Source organism: Psammomys obesus, unplaced genomic scaffold (genome assembly GCF_907164565.1).
Source record: "Psammomys obesus unplaced genomic scaffold, mPsaObe1.curated_primary_1811, whole genome shotgun sequence".
NCBI classification, from domain to species: domain Eukaryota; kingdom Metazoa; phylum Chordata; class Mammalia; order Rodentia; family Muridae; genus Psammomys; species Psammomys obesus.
This window is the reverse complement of record NW_026585644.1, coordinates 24055562-24071476: the sequence shown is the minus strand read 5'-3', so window position 1 is coordinate 24071476 and position 15915 is coordinate 24055562. Positions and strand designations below refer to the sequence as shown.

The 15915-nt window shown below is 39.4% G+C and overlaps 1 protein-coding gene across 1 annotated transcript in view; it reads right to left on the bottom strand.

Annotated features, from left to right (window-relative positions):
• Positions 1–15431, bottom strand: part of Ddx1 (DEAD-box helicase 1) — a 30897-nt gene extending 15466 nt beyond the window's left edge. Inside the window, exons 1-13 of the mRNA XM_055625665.1 lie at positions 15362–15431; positions 12612–12663; positions 12261–12324; positions 11561–11590; positions 10546–10642; positions 9040–9087; positions 7593–7676; positions 7295–7378; positions 6388–6464; positions 5473–5545; positions 4050–4126; positions 3828–3942; positions 2973–3111 (exon numbers count right to left, since the gene is read on the bottom strand). Coding sequence (XP_055481640.1) covers positions 2973–3111; positions 3828–3942; positions 4050–4126; positions 5473–5545; positions 6388–6464; positions 7295–7378; positions 7593–7676; positions 9040–9087; positions 10546–10642; positions 11561–11590; positions 12261–12324; positions 12612–12663; positions 15362–15377 — 956 coding nt within the window. The 5' untranslated portion in view covers positions 15378–15431. The remainder of the gene's footprint in view (positions 1–2972; positions 3112–3827; positions 3943–4049; positions 4127–5472; positions 5546–6387; positions 6465–7294; positions 7379–7592; positions 7677–9039; positions 9088–10545; positions 10643–11560; positions 11591–12260; positions 12325–12611; positions 12664–15361) is intronic.
• Positions 15432–15915: the final 484 nt, after the last annotated feature.

Below are 15915 nucleotides of genomic sequence, written 5' to 3'. Positions count from 1 at the left end.
ATCATCAAAACAAAACGACTGCCTACAGACTGGGAAAGGATTTTCACCAACCCTATATCTGAGAGAGGGCTGATATCCAGAATATATAAAGAACTAAAGAAGTTAAAAAGCAACAAATCAAGCAATCCATTAAAAAATGGGGTATGGAGCTAAACAGAGAATTCTCTGTAGAAGAATATAGAATGGCAGAGAAACAAAGAGATGCTCAACGTCCTTAACCATCAGGGAGATGCAAATCAAAATGACCCTGAGATTTCAACTTACACCCATCAGAATGGCTAAGATCAAAAACTCAAGTGACAACACAGGCTGGAGAGGGTGTGGAGAATGGGGAACCCTCCTCCCTTGCTGGTGGGAATGTAAACTTGTACAACCACTATGGAAATCAATCTTGTGCTTTCTCAGACAATTAGTAACAGTGCTTCCTCAAGATCCAGCTATACCACTCCTAGGCAAAAATCCAAAAGATGCTCAAGTGTACAACAAGTACATTTGCTCAACCATGTTCATATCATCTTTAGTAATGATAGCCAGAATCTAGAAACAACCCAGAAGTCCCTCAACAGAGGAATGGATACAGAAATTGTGGTTCTTTTACACAATGGAATACTATTCAGCAATTAAAAACAAGGAAATCATGAAATTTGCAGGCAAATGGTGGCAACTAGAAAAGATCACCCTGAGTGAGGTATCCCAGAAGCAGAAAGACACACACGGTATATACTCACTTATAAGTGGGTACAAGACTGTAAGATAGGATAAACGTACTAAAATCTGTATACCTAAAGAAGTTAAACAAGAAAGAGGACCCGGGGTAAGATGATCAATCTTCACTTAGAAAGACAAATGGGATGGACATTGGAAGTAAGAGAAAACAAGTAACAGGACAGGAGCCTACCACAGAGGGCCTCTGAAAGACTCTACCTAGCAGTGTATCAAAGCAGATGCTGAGACTCATAACCAAACTTTGGGCAGAGTGCAGAGAATCATATGAAAGAAGGGGCAGATAGTATGACCTGGAGAGGACAGGAGCTCCACAAGGACCAAATATATCTGGGCACAGGAGTCTTTTCTGAGACTGTATCTCCAACCAAGGACCATGTATGGATATAACCTAGAACCCCTGCTTGGATGTAGCCCATTGCAGCTCAGTCTCCAAGTGGGTACCCTAGTAAGGGGAACAGGGACTGTTTCTGACATGATCTCAGTGACTGGCTCTTTGATCCCCACCCCCCACCCGAGGGAGGAACAGCCTTGCTAGGACACAGAGGAAGACATTGCAGCCAGACCTGAAGAGACCTGATAAGCTAGGTTCAGATGGAAGGAGAGGAGGACCTCCCCTATCAGTGGACTTGAAAAGGGGCAGGGAGGAGATGATTGAGGGAGGGTGAGATTGAGACGGAATGAGGGAGGGGTCTACAGCCGGGATACAAAGTAAATAAACTGTAACTAATATAAAAAATAAAAATTTAATTACAAAATAAAAGATTTATTTTATGTGCATGAGTGTTTCGCTTATACACTTATAAGTGCACCCCGAACACGCCTGCTGCCCATTGAAGGACATGTCATATCTGCTGCAACAGGAATTACAGATGGCTGTGAGCCACCATTTGGGTGCTGGAACTTGAAGTTGGGTCCCCTGGAAGAGCAGCCAGCAGCACTCTTTACCAATTGAGTCATCTCTCCAGCCTCCTCTCTCCCCCTTTTTTGAAACAAGGTCTTATTGTCAGCCCTGGTTGGCGCCAAACTTACTGTGCAGAATAGCTAGGTTTATTTCAAAGATACAGTAGGGTTTCAGTGTAAGGGAAGGGTTTATTTGTAATAAATACCAAATTAGTCCACAATTTCCCCATCTTCACCAGTAAACTGTCTAATTTTTTTTAAATCATCCACCTCCTCTTGCAGTCTTTGTCTACAGTACATTAATTTGTGTAGGTGATACAATGACTAAAGCCATATAGGCATTTTACTTATTTCCACACCACTCCTCTGATGGTCTCAGACTCTTATACCGAGCAGGGACTTTGTCATCAATTTCTTAGGAGCTTCCTTTTTCACACGCTCAAGTCATTTCCCAAGCAGTTTTTAAATCTCTCCCTCCTCACACTAGCCCACAATCTCACACTGACCTCTGTGAAAGTGAGGGTAACTCATACTGCTGGAGCCTGGTCTAGATCCCAGGTCTAGACTTTACAACACAGGGTATTTCATACCTGTCAAATTAGTATATATGTAAATCCATTCAACAAAATTAAGAATTATTTTGCCTAGTGTAATTTATAACTAAGTTAGTTCACTTAGTTTGTAAGTACAGCCACTATTAACACTAGAGCCTTTAAGCTTCTGGAATTAGAGAGCGGCAATAGTCACACAATACTGTCAATATACTGAAAACCACCTACATGTACATTTCCAAATACTGAATTATTGCCCAAAATTGCTCCAATTAAAAAATTAATTAAAAGCAAAGTAACAAAAATTAAGCCCCAAATCCACAAAGTAGTCTAATTATAGGATTTGGCTTTCCATAAATTAAAAGGGATTCCTAGCTGAATGTAGTGGCTCACAAAAGTAATCTCAGTACTTAGGAGGCAGGAGGATGGTGAGTTTGAGGCCAGCTTGAGTAAGCAGCAAAATCCTATCTCACAAAAGAGATAAAGGAATAGAGAAGGTCTACTTAGAACTTATGGTCTCCCTCCATGGAGACCATAGTCTATAGTTAACTGTCAGGTTAGGTTTACTGACACCTGACACAGAGCCACATACTTTCTAAGCAGTGAAGAGAAGAAATTAATCTAACACTGAATGAAATCAACCTTTGCCCAAAGGAAGGAAGTTTAAATGGAAACACTGCTACTACAAAATTAAAGTTGTTATGTAGTATACCAAAGCCTCATTTTTTTTCTACTTTATTCTTCCAGGACACTTTAAACTTAGAAACAATAAACATTTGAGCATATAAGGCTTACCGTAACTTAGGATTATCAATATACTTCTTAAACTGCTTGACATTGTTTAAGGTTTGCTCAGCTAACTCGCGGGAGGGTTCCACAATGAGAGCTTTTGGAGCATTAGGGAGAAATTTTGTTTGTGACACCTGTGCATTACCTTAGGAGAACAGAAAAATCACAGGTCATGTAAAACAAACGTGAAAAATATCATCAGTTGTAAAACACAAGTGCTAATGTTCCAACATCAAATTTTAAGTAATAATTGTAAGATACAGAGGACAATCTAACAAAATAAAGCTACAACTCCTAAAATAACTTGGGATTTTTAGAGTCTAGTTGGGATGAGCATAACTGATTGATAATGGTTATAAAATAATCCATTTCCTTTGTGACAAGCCAGAAATTGTACTTTAACTGGGTGAACTATATCAGGCAATAATATAGAAAATGGTGTAGGCTTTCAGGTCAAGCTTTGAATTGGATCTGAATTCAGTTATACCTCTTATCTGCTCTGCAACCTTGGCAAAATTACTTCAAATCCTTATTTCTCGAGCCTCCTGTGAAGTGTGAAGAGGACTACCTCAGAAAGCTGTGTGGAGATTAAACAGTGCTTAGCATGCTGCTTTGGCACTTCCCAAGCACAGAATCCAGGTAGATCCCGGCCATCAAGACTGAGATAGGGTAAGTGCCTTACCAGCCACAAAAATAGTTCATCAATTATGTTTTGGAACTGAGGTTTACTACTCTGTTAAACAAAGCTGTTGACTGAACCAGAGCAGGAAGCAAATGGGATTCACTGAGAGAAGTCCTATGCATTGGGGTTCTCTCCATGCGCTCTTCTAGAAAGCCCTCCCCTTTCAGGTGCATCAGTACCTGTGTGCTGCGATTTGACAACGTAACTATCTGGTGCCTTGGAAAGAGCAACAAAACCATCTTTTGGTGGAAACTTAAATTCTTCTTCACCAAAGTTAAATTTCAATTCAGCATTCTAGTATTGAATAAAAGGAAAAAAAAAAACTTTAGCACAATGACAAACTGCCGAGTAAAATATAATGAAAATCAAACAGTTGAGATTACAGAAAACCTTGTAATTACCTTCAAAACACAGGCGGGGAAGAGGGCTTGGTTTTTTATATGTGCTGGTATTTCAAAGGCCAGACCAAGATCTTTTCCTTTAAAACAAATAAACAAAACCAGAGAAATTAAAATGAAGATTTTGCACATATAAAATAAAATCTACCAACCTGCCCTGCTTTCCCACCTATGAGACTTATGGATAAAGTGGGCTGCCTAGAACCAACCTCGTCAATGCCTGACTTCACTAACAGCTCCTGTCTACATGTCTAATTATTCCCTATCTGTAAGACCTCTGCCTCTAGAGACCTACGGCTCACATACACTCCCACACTGCAGACTCACAAAATTCTCCTTGAATTTACAGGCCTCTCCATTTAACTTGCATTTTCCTTTTCACTTATGAAGTAAAACCCCTGATTTTCAATTTTCGGACATCCTTCCTTCTTTTCCTCCCATTGTCTACAGATCTGACTCATGTTCACCCACATCCCTACCCTACCCTACAGCTCTCAGGTACCAAATCCTATGGTGACTGTCACTGCTGTCTCTCCTTACAATCCCGTTAGCTATATTGGGCACAAACTGACTTCTTCCCTCCTCTGTGAAACACTGTCTTCCCTTGGGTAGTCAGAGTCCATGAACCCCTGTTCTCACCTTCTCTTTTTACTATGCTGATTCTCCTCACTTAGCTAGCTTTTAGCCATGGGGAACCAGACCTTGGATCTTTACTAGTATCTACATATTCTTACTATATAGGCAATTTCAACCCACTTTCTACCTCCTAGTCTGTATTCAACACAGCTGGCCTTAGGCTGTTAATGACATGCCATTACTCTGCTCAGAACCCCAGAGTTTCCATCTTACTCAGAGCAAAAAGCAAAGATCACACACACTACAGCCTACTTCACTGAGCTAACACCTCAGTCCCACTCTCCAACTCAGGGCACTTGACACACGTACCTTCTCATTGCTACTAAGGCAGAGTGGACACTTCCACTCTTTGTTCTTCCTTCTGCCTGAAATGCTCTTCAGTTCTCAGCAGAAGCCCACCCAACAATGACTTCATTTTAAATATCTTCTCTCCAGGAGAGCCTTCTCTGAGCACCCTTTGGAAAAGCACATAACTCCCCCCAACCTCCCATCCCCCATACAGCAGTTTACTCCCTGGCCCTACTTTTCCTTTCCTTTGCACTTACTGCCACTTAACATTTGTAAATACTCTCCTCACTAGTAATGAAAGCACCAGAGCTAAATTTTGTCTACCCCATCTTCTGTTGTGGCTCCATCACTTAATAGTGCATATGGTACACAGCAAATACTCAACAGATATCCACTGAAATGAAAGGCAGGTGGATAGGGTAGAGGACTGAAGAAGAGAATGAGACAATTAAAAAACAAGAATCACAAATATTTTTTGGCTGACAAGATCCAGAGAGCTTACCATTCTTAGAGAACTTCACATGTCCTTTATCAATATCCAAGTAACATCCAATCGTATCGTGCATAGTGAATTCCTAAAAACCCAGAAAGTAAAATGTCATTAACAGACCGTGAGACCAGAAATGAAGTTAACAAATCACAGCCCGCAGTATCAAAAGCAGATTCTGGTATTCAAAAAAAAGTTTCTCTAAGTAGTAAGCAGGTATCAAAAATGACCATCACAGATGGGCATGGTGCCTTACTCCTATAATCCCGGCACTGGGAAGGCCAAAGCAGAAGGATCACTAGGCACCTAGGTTACAGAGTAAGATCTTGTCTTAAAAAAATAAACCATCAGCCAGGTGTGGTGGTGCACGCCTGTAATTACAGCACTTGGGGAAGCAGAGGCAGGTGGAACTCTGTGAGTTTAAGGCCAGGCTGGTCTACAGATCAAGACCTGGATAGCTAAGGCTACACAACTCCATCTCAAAAAACCCAAACCAAACCAAAACAAAAAAGATAAAATAAAATAAACCATCAGAAACTCATGAGAGCATACATCACGTCTAATAGAAGAGCTATCCGACAGGCTTCTCAGACTCAACATGATATTAAGGACTACAGCTATGGATTTAGGCTCAGATTAACTACATTTAATGTCTTCATAATCAAAACTAAAAAAACAAGAACATAAATATAAGATCCAAAGTCAGAATGAGGTAAAGAAAAGCAATTTAATATACTTTGGTGGGGCTAGAAAAATTTTAAGTACTGTTTATTTGGTCCTAAAATATCTTTTTCAAGTCCAAATCTGAGCTTTGAAAAATATTTGTCTTTGAGAAGCACTTCCATAGTCTGTTGTGTCATGTGACCAAGAACACAAGACGACTTACAAATGCTGCTTAAACAAATTTAAACAAATGGCATCATAGCTTACCTCTCCATAGTTATCAAACTGTTTATTATGAGATTTCTTTCCTGTTCCACCGAAGCCAAATCCAAACTTGTCAGTACCTAGATTTTAAAAGTAGTTTACTAAAGGTTTGAGCTAAGAGAATTACAAGCCCTGCAAAAGGAGTGATTTTACACATGCAGTGTGAGAGACCTCAGCAGACCAGTCTCCCTGTGTTTCTGAGTCCTGCCTTGTCAAACTATGGGAAATCTACAATACTACAGACACAGTGACACTGCCTCACTCTTAACTCTGGTTACTAACAAACTCAATGATTTAAAGTGTCTATGCAGTAATGTATGTTTCAAGCATGCTAAGTTTATATAGCTATGGCCCCACAGACTCATGTATTTGAAGGCGTGGCCCATAGGGAGTGGCGATATTAGGAGGTATAGTCTTGTTGGAGGTGTGGCCTTTTTGGAGGATGTGTGTCACTGTCTTATATGCTCAAACTGCACCCACTGTGGCAATAGTCTTCTGCTGCCTACAGATCCAGATGCAGAAATTTCAGTTCCTTCTCCAGCACCATGTCTGCCTACATGCCACTGTTTCTCTCCTTGACAATAATGGATTAAACCTCTAATAATAAGCCAGCCCCAACTAAATGTCTTCCTTTATAAGAGTCGCCATTATGGTGTCTCTTCACAGTAATAAAACGCAAGTTAAAACACCCTGATTTCACATTGTCAGAACATGCTGTGAGGGTGCTAACAGGGAGCAAGCAGCAATTTATTTCAAGTATTTTCTGGAACTGGATGGGGTACAGATAAATATTTTTTATATCCACAAAATTAATCCCTAATACAGTGAAGTCTCTTAGTTTGTCTCCCAAATAATAAAATGTTGACATTCTATAAATATCAAGCAGTTCAGTTACTTTAGAAACACTTACCTAGGTCTAAGGAGGCCTGCATGGTAGACCATCCAACTCTGCACAGCCCTTGGTCATGACAGGATACCTCATAGTAGTGCTTCCCTGCAAGGGTAAATTCCATCAGATTTACACAAATTGCATACATAGGACTCGTTTACCAACTTCCCACATTTCCAAGTTACATTTGTAAGTGACAGATGACCTGTGCATCTTTCTGTATCATTAAGACTGTTCAGATCTTTGCTTTAAAACTCCTGAGGAAATTCACATACTGACAGTTTCAACACTTAAACAGTAATGAATGGTAGCCAAATACCTTTCAGCAATCCTCTGGTCCCTCTGCATCCATGCCATTCCTTCACTTCTCTGCTCTGACAACACAGACCATCAGACCCAATTGCTAGATTTGAGAAAAAGCATACGGCAACAGACATCAGTACAGGCTTTACAAATCAGCCATCATGAAATAAAAACCTTTTCATCTAACTAATAATGTCTCGGTTAGAATGCTCCAGAGTTTAAGACTTGTGGACTCCATGATGACAGGTGTTCTTCCTCTTTATCCCTACATCTCCTTGGCTCTGCTGGTGACTAGGGTCTATACTGTCACACTTCGGATAAGAATTTACAACAATGAATTCAGGTAAGTTGAGCACAGACCCTAGAAAGTTTTACTTGACTAAAGCTTCATGGTCAACGTACATGTGTTTAGACAGACATGCTCCAGCTGTGAAGACAAGGGTACTAAGGAATGACATGGGCCACTTTCATCACAATTTGCTGCCCAGACGATTTAGAAAGAAGCATACAAATAACCAGTGTGTGCTATTGGCTAGAATTGGGGCTTTAAATGATGAGGTTTTATATTACACACCATAGTCAGACAGACACTTATGTAAATAAAGATTTAGCTTTTGTCTGTACTGGAAAAATCCTGTATCTTCCACCCCATTTATATTTCAAAGTCATATTCAGTAACCAGTACCAAACAAAGTTGTATAATACCACTTCACCATCTTACCTCATTTTTCAAAAATTTTAAGTTCTTACTCATGTAATAATGAGTCATTTAAAACTCTGTAAAAGATTCTCTAGGAAGCTTCCTACAATACCCAGCACTCAGGAAATATAGAGGCAGGAGAATCAACAGTTCAAGAAGACTATCAAGAGCAGAAAGGTAGATGGATGGATGTAATTAAAACACAATGTCTGCACAAATTGAACTCCCACAGTGAATCCTACTAGTTTATATAATTAATGTGCTAATTAAAATAATAAACAATAACAAAGGCAAATATCCTATCATTTCTTTTGTAATTTCTATATTTTCTATTTGGGTTAGAAAGTTTTTCTTCTACTAAATTATACATGCTAAATTTTACATCTACACTTAAATTTTTATATATGTATATATGCACAAACACATAATTTAAATCTCAAGGACATGGAAATTTATTTCTAGTTATTATCAAGCCAATATTTTGTTGCTCCAGATGGATCATCAATGGTGCCAGCATCTTTTACTGAATAAATCTTCCTTTTCCTCACTGAAATAATTTGTGTGTGCACATTAACTTGTCATATACACTGGGAATTATTCTGTCTACTTCTAGTTCAGCACTGTACTGTTTATCTTCAGTAACTATATTCTAATCTCTGGTAATTAAATCACGCGCAATACTTTTTCATAATTTTCTTGGTATTTATGTGTATTTTTTTAAGTTTCTGGATTATCAATGAGTAAGTAAAATTTATCTACTTACCAAAAGCAGACCCTCTATCATAGGGGTTCATCTGCCATTTGTTCAGCACTAAACAAATTAAAAGAAAAGTGAGCTATAGCCATATTAAATGTACAGCTCTATTGAAAAATAAAAGTTTATATTTTATATCTTAATTGCTTTGATTCAACAAGGTTTAACAAATTATTTGGAATATACACATATATGGCAAAACTCAACCTGAAAATCAAAAGGTGTAAATAATAGCCACTGGCCCATTTGGGACTAAAACCTAATTGCCCTCCCTGCTTCAATGCACTGTGTATATAGGACACTTACCTTTGTCACTGATAAAGTAACGTCTAGGTAACTAAAACAACCTTACCACCCAGTTCTTTATCTTAATTCAATATGAAATTCTCAAGTCACTGTTTTATTTTTCTTCCTGTTTTTATGTGATCGGCACTTTTTCTTTCCTAAAATATCTTAATGGCCCACGAATAATATAACTTACAGTAAGTACAGAGGCCCTACAAGTACAGAGTCACCTGTCACTATGAACAGTGGAGAAGTCTCTTCCTCAGCATCCTCCCTTGTTGGCTCACGCAAACCATCAGCAAGTCCTTTGCTGAGAGACCCCACAGCTGCTCTGGTCCTGCTCCCCAGAACTACCATTTTCTTTCCACATTTCTTTGGGCATCAGATGTCATCTTTTCCCTTATTCTTTGTGTTTATAAATCTATGTGTCTGTTTCCTCTTCAGACATGACTATCAAAACCATCCTATTTTTGCTTAGCTATCTCAGAAGCATTCTTTTCTAACATTATTTCTCATAATTGATGACACATGGCTGTTAAAAGTTCTAAAACTATTTTAAAATAGGCCAAAAGTGTAAACAGTTATATTCATTGTCTACTACATGATTTATTTGTTATATTAGTTCATCCTCTGTGACTTTATTACCTTCATATTGGGGAAAAAAAGTTGATATGCTAAGTTCACTCAACTGAAACTTGACATTTTATCACAATTCTGCTTTGTAACATAAATATATATATATATATATATATATATATATATATATATATATATATATATATATATATATAATGCAATGTGTTAAAATGGAGTGGAAATAAAGGTAAAGAATCAAATTTAGAAACCAAGTAAGGAAATAATCATAACTTAAAGATAAGGAATGAACATGAGAGTATTTATAATAAACAGAATCAGAACCCAATAAAAAGATGGACCTCATGACAAATACCACTTCTGCACAATATACCAATTCATCCTTAATCTCTGGCATACACAGTTATATATGATTAAGAAGAACACAGCTAATGGCAAATTCCAATCAGTGTTTTATCAAGAGACGCAATATTCATATTTTAGGCTGGACAGGTCACTAACTGGGTTTTAAATGTCAATTGCTATCCTGTGTTATGCTGCGCTGCACACGTGGGCAATAAAATGCATATCTCAAACTAACTTACCAACCAAGACAATGACTAATTTACAGAAAGGAAATACCAATATAAACATTACCTGAAGCACCGGTTTTAATAGTTGTTTTCCCTTTCTTTCCTTCCTGTTGGTCTTTCAGGGTCTCATACACTATCTGAATAACTGGAATACTAAATGCCTGTCAAAGAAACATTTCTTATGTTAGTTGTCATATAAGGATGATTAGTCAGTATAAGGCCAACGCAATGCATATTCATTATAAATTATCCAGATGGCTGCATGGCTGCTCCCATTTCATTTACCCAAACACCAATCATATAATCCAGAGTTGAGAGACAAAAGCCCACTGTAGGCCTGGAACATGAAGAAGGACCTTCAAAATGAACATAAAGCAAAGCAGGAAAATACTGCCTACTCAGACTACTTCCCTAGTCTAGACCAACCAATAGCAGATGCATTTTCTGGGTGCAACGCTTTTATTTGAGAAGCATTAAAATTCTGAAATGCCTGTAAACATTACAGAATCTGTGCCTCCTCTTATAAGACCTCTTGAAAACATTCCTAAAAGCATACTCTTTATAGACTTTCACAGTTTGCCAACAAGAGAACTATTACTCTGAATGGTTGTGCTGCCTGTTTTATGTCAACTTGAAAGAAGTGATAGTCACTGAGGGGGGGAACCTGTAGGACATTTTCTTAATAAGTGTTATGGGATGGCCCAGCCCATTGTGGGTGGTGTCACCCCTGAGCTGGTGGTCCTGGGTGCTATAAAAAAAGCAGTCTGAGCAAGCCATAGGGAAGAATCCTGCAAGCAGTACTCCTCTGTGGCCTCTGCTTCAGCTCCTGCTTCCAGGATTCTTCCAGGTTTGAGTTCCTGCATTGGCTTCCCTCAGTGAATTGTGATTTAGGATATGGAAGCCTTTCTTTTTCCTTCCCAAGTTACTTTTGGTTATGATGTTTCATCACCACAACAGTAACCCTAATGAAACAATTGTAAACCATCATTTCTTATATATCGGAGGAGATTGTTTTAATTAAATATTTCAAAATACACTTTAAAATTCAGATCTTAATAAAATGTAAATGTACTACTTACACCAGTTTTTCCACTTCCTGTTTCTGCAGCCTGAATAGAAAGGAAATTAACTGCAGTTCAAATAGTGAATTAAAGAGGTCAAAGTTATCATAATACCATGTACAAATCTTATAACACCTAACTACCTAACTTTACTTCAAGTGCTTCAAGATGACTCAAACTGCCCCAGTCAACTGGGCAACCTGTCACCTCTCCCAATTCAGTAAGACTCTGTCTTCCTCTTTCCTTCCCCATTACTAGTACCCAAACTGAAGCCCTCACCATTTTAATCTAATTATTCACGCCTATCTAACCCTACAGATCTGTATTACAATCTGCTATACAATTGGTATACACAAAACCATAATTCTAACCCATACCTACTTAATAACTTTCCATTCTCCCCACTGGCAGCAAATGCACAAACTAACTTAAGAAAGAATCCAATGTGACTCTGCATATTTCCCCTTGTACCACAAGTTACACCACCATCCCAGGTATATATACTTTATGCTACCACCCACCATTATCCTGCAACAAAAACTGAAAAAAGATCACCCCAAGCCTATCCCCATGTCTTCTATAGAATATGCTGATCATAGTATATGTGTGATTAATTCGTAAAGCAATTCCATTCTTAAGCTTCTGTGATTTCTTAAAGTGGGTCACTCACAGCTCCAGAACACATTCCCCCCAATCACCTTACCCACTGTAAACATACCATAAGCACATCACCTCCTCCTAGGATCAAGGGAATAGATTCTGCCTGAATATCAGTTGGTAGGCTAAAAAAAAAAAAAAAAAAAATCACATGTGAAAAATTGCAGTTAGTTAAAAATAGAGAATCATCTAGACTAATTAAGTCATGCTAAATCAACCTAAAACAAATTATATGTGGCAATCCAACCACTTTTTTTCAACTAGATTTAAAAGTTCAAAGGAAACATTCCATGATCTAAGGAATCACTATGAATTGAATTTCACTTACTTGACAGAAATATATTTGATAAAAATTACTGTTCACATTAGAAAAGATACTTGTGACAAGTGAATTTGAGTTCTATATACTTACAGCCAATCCATCTCTTCCACAGCTTGGGCAATCTCAGGCATAACACCCATCTCTGAAAATAAAAAGTCATTTTACTAATCAAATCTTTTAGTAAACCATATTCTCTGACATAGAACTGGAGGATGGCTTTGAAGTTGGATCCGTATATCAGACCTTTGTATGGTACTGCTGAGTGTTGAGTTTTGGGGACAGATTTGAGTTCAGTCCAAGGTCTCATTTACTAGAAGACCTTGGGACAAAACTACAATTCTATTTTCTCTGCAGAACTGGAACTTGTCATACCGACCTTGTAGGGATATAGGAAATGTGAGGTAATATAGTGATACCGCTGGCACCGTGTCATTAGTACATGGCAGACTAAAGAAGGAGCAAAAAATCTTACAGTTAGACTCCTAGACCTGCATCTCCATTGTTTCATTGGGTGGTATGTAGCAGTTCTATGTCCTGGCTAGTCCAAGACCTTCTGAACACCCTCTAGGATCTAAGGAAAAAAAAACAGCCCACATTCAATGGCAGCCATAGTCAAAACTCTGTTAATAAGGCATTGTGTGTCTCAGACCAGAAGAAAGGTTTTGGTTTTTTTTTTTCTAAATATCCTTACTAGAGAGGTAACAAGTTTAAGGTAATGAACATGCTGTTTACCCTGAGTTGACTATTATGAGGCATATTTAAGGATCAGAGCTTCACATTGGACCTTATAACTATATATAAATACTTTGTTTCAATAAAAAAAAATATGAAAGGAGTTTAAGTGAGTCAGAAACTCCCAGAGGAGGTAGATAACTTTTGGTCATGTGCTTTGAGTCTTATGACTGATTATCAATCTTACTGAACCTTGAGATCAGTGTCTTTTTTGGTAAGTTTATACAGCCTCTCAGACATCATTACCATGCACAGCACAAGGAATATGAAACTTTTTTTCATGGTAGCAGACATTGTTTTAAGGAGGAATTCATTTCCCTACGGTTGAGAAACAAACATGTTTTTCTTTTAAACATAAAAAAAGATATTCTGGCTAACTGATGAGCTCAGGGGTGTCATTACAAAACACCTGAACAATGGGAATTGTCAGGTGAAGATCTGTGATGTTCTTTTTTGTTTTGTTTTGTTGTTTTGGTTTGAGACAGTGTCTCTGTATAGTCCTAGCTGTTCTGGAAGCCATTCTGCAGACCAGGCTGGCCTCAAACTCAGGATCCATCTGCCTATGCCTCCTGAGTGCTGGGATTAAAGGCCTGCACCACATTGTCTATTTAAATAATTTTGCATAAAGGCCAGTCATAAGTAGAGTAGGCAGTTCCTGGGTGTTTTTTGTTATTTTATCATTCCTTAAGCAAAATCAGTTATAGTTAGGTAGATCACTAAACTTTCGATTCCACAGATAAATCAATTCTTAAAGAAGAACAAGTAAACTGACCTGCCTAACAACAACACCCATTAAGAGTCTAGTCATATTCTGTCTTCTAGAATGCAAAGTACTGGAAAAAAAAAAAAAAAAAGCATGGCATAGGCCTGGCTCAGTGGCCTCAAGGCACTTGTCACCAAGACTGAAGACCTGAGTTCAATCCCTGGTCCTACATGGCAGGATAATATCAACTCCAGCAAGTTGATCTGACCTCCACTTGGGAAACACCCCTGTTCTCCTAACACCAAATATAAATAAAAATTCAAAAAGAAAGTGATGGTCTTAAAGATGCTTCACATAGCATATTGCAAGCTCAAGCTGCTTGCAAGTTCAAGGCTGCAGCAATCATGGATTGCTTTTAGCAAATTTTAGACAGTTTCTTGTCGGATCCTGATCATGTACTAGGCATATTTTCTACAGAAACCTTATCTTTTAAAAAGTCTAACAGTTAACCTTTTAAGGGGAAACAGGTACATGTCCAAATTTTTTAATTTTACTTTTGTTCTTATCAGAATATCATCTTGTCCTAAAATTTGTGCATTTCTCTCCCAAAGATATAAAACAATGACCTACAACTTTCTGACAGATCTTGGGGCTAAAATTGTGTTAAGTGTGAGAATTCCTCTTGGGAGAGGTGACTTTAAAAGAAATGCTTTTCCCCTGTGGCCTGAAATTTGGAACCGCTGAAATTCTTAGACGAGAAAAAGGAAAGAGCAAAAAAATAGAATGCTGTTGTTTAATGAAAAGATAATTCATCTATTTTGATCTGTTCTTTTACATGTTTGTACACATATTTACATACATACGCATTTACCTATACCCGAACATATATATGTACATAAACACGTGTATATGAACTCACACAATCAGATTTGTGCTTTGTGGTTTTATTCTTGGAAAGGCCTGGGGGCAAAAAACCGAATCAGGACTATATCACCTTTTCCCCCAAAGTCCCATTCCCCACGCTCAGCGGCTGCTCAGCCCGACCAGGACCAGATGCGCCGTGGGGCACAAGGATCTCAAACAGACACTGCCACGTCAAAGCCGCACGAGACCCGGCTCGGCGAGCGCAATCGCCGCCGGGATCCGGCAGGTGAGTGTGTAGTGCAGGAAGGCCGGGATGCCGAAGGGTGAAAGAAAAAGCTGCTTAACGAAGATTCCGGGGCAGCGCCCGCGGGGAAATGCCGGGCCTGATCCGGCCGCCCTAGTCCCACGGCGCGGGTCCCCAGAGGGCGACAGCTCTCCGGGCTCCTGTCATCCCACCCACGCCATCGCCACAACAGCGCTCCCCCCAGCTTCCCGCGGGCAAGGCGAGCCGCTCACAACCCATCGGTTTCCCACCACGCACCGGAGAAGGCCGCCATCTTCGTGCACTCCTCCGCTGCCGGCTCGACCACTCCCTCCTTCCTTCCCTCCCTCCCTCCCTCCCTCCAGACACGCCGGGGCTGCGGCAGCGCGCGCTTCCGGCCCGTGCCCTTCGATGTTCCGACTCCCGGCTGGGACGCGGACCCAGGAGAAAGGTTCCCATGACGAAAAGATCCGACGGCTGCTCACTCAGAGCCGCTGGACTTTGCTTTCCCTAATAGCCAGGTCTGGTCGTTATTAGCCATCTTTAGTGTTACGGTGTACCTAGAGGAAGTCGTGTACTACTGAGATCTGTTTTCCTCGACGAGGAAACCACAGTTCACAAACAATGGGCAAGGCTGTCCTGGCAGCCAAACTGTGACCTCTGACCTCAGTCTCTCAAGGATAAATGAGGCCAAATGGTTAGGGAATGACTTGAGAATGTACTGAATCCATTGTCCAGCCAATCAAGACTAGCGAGTGCATGTCACCCATAGGACCTGTTAAATATTTTTATTAGAAAAATTAGTGGAGCATGTTTTCTTTCCTTCCCTCAAC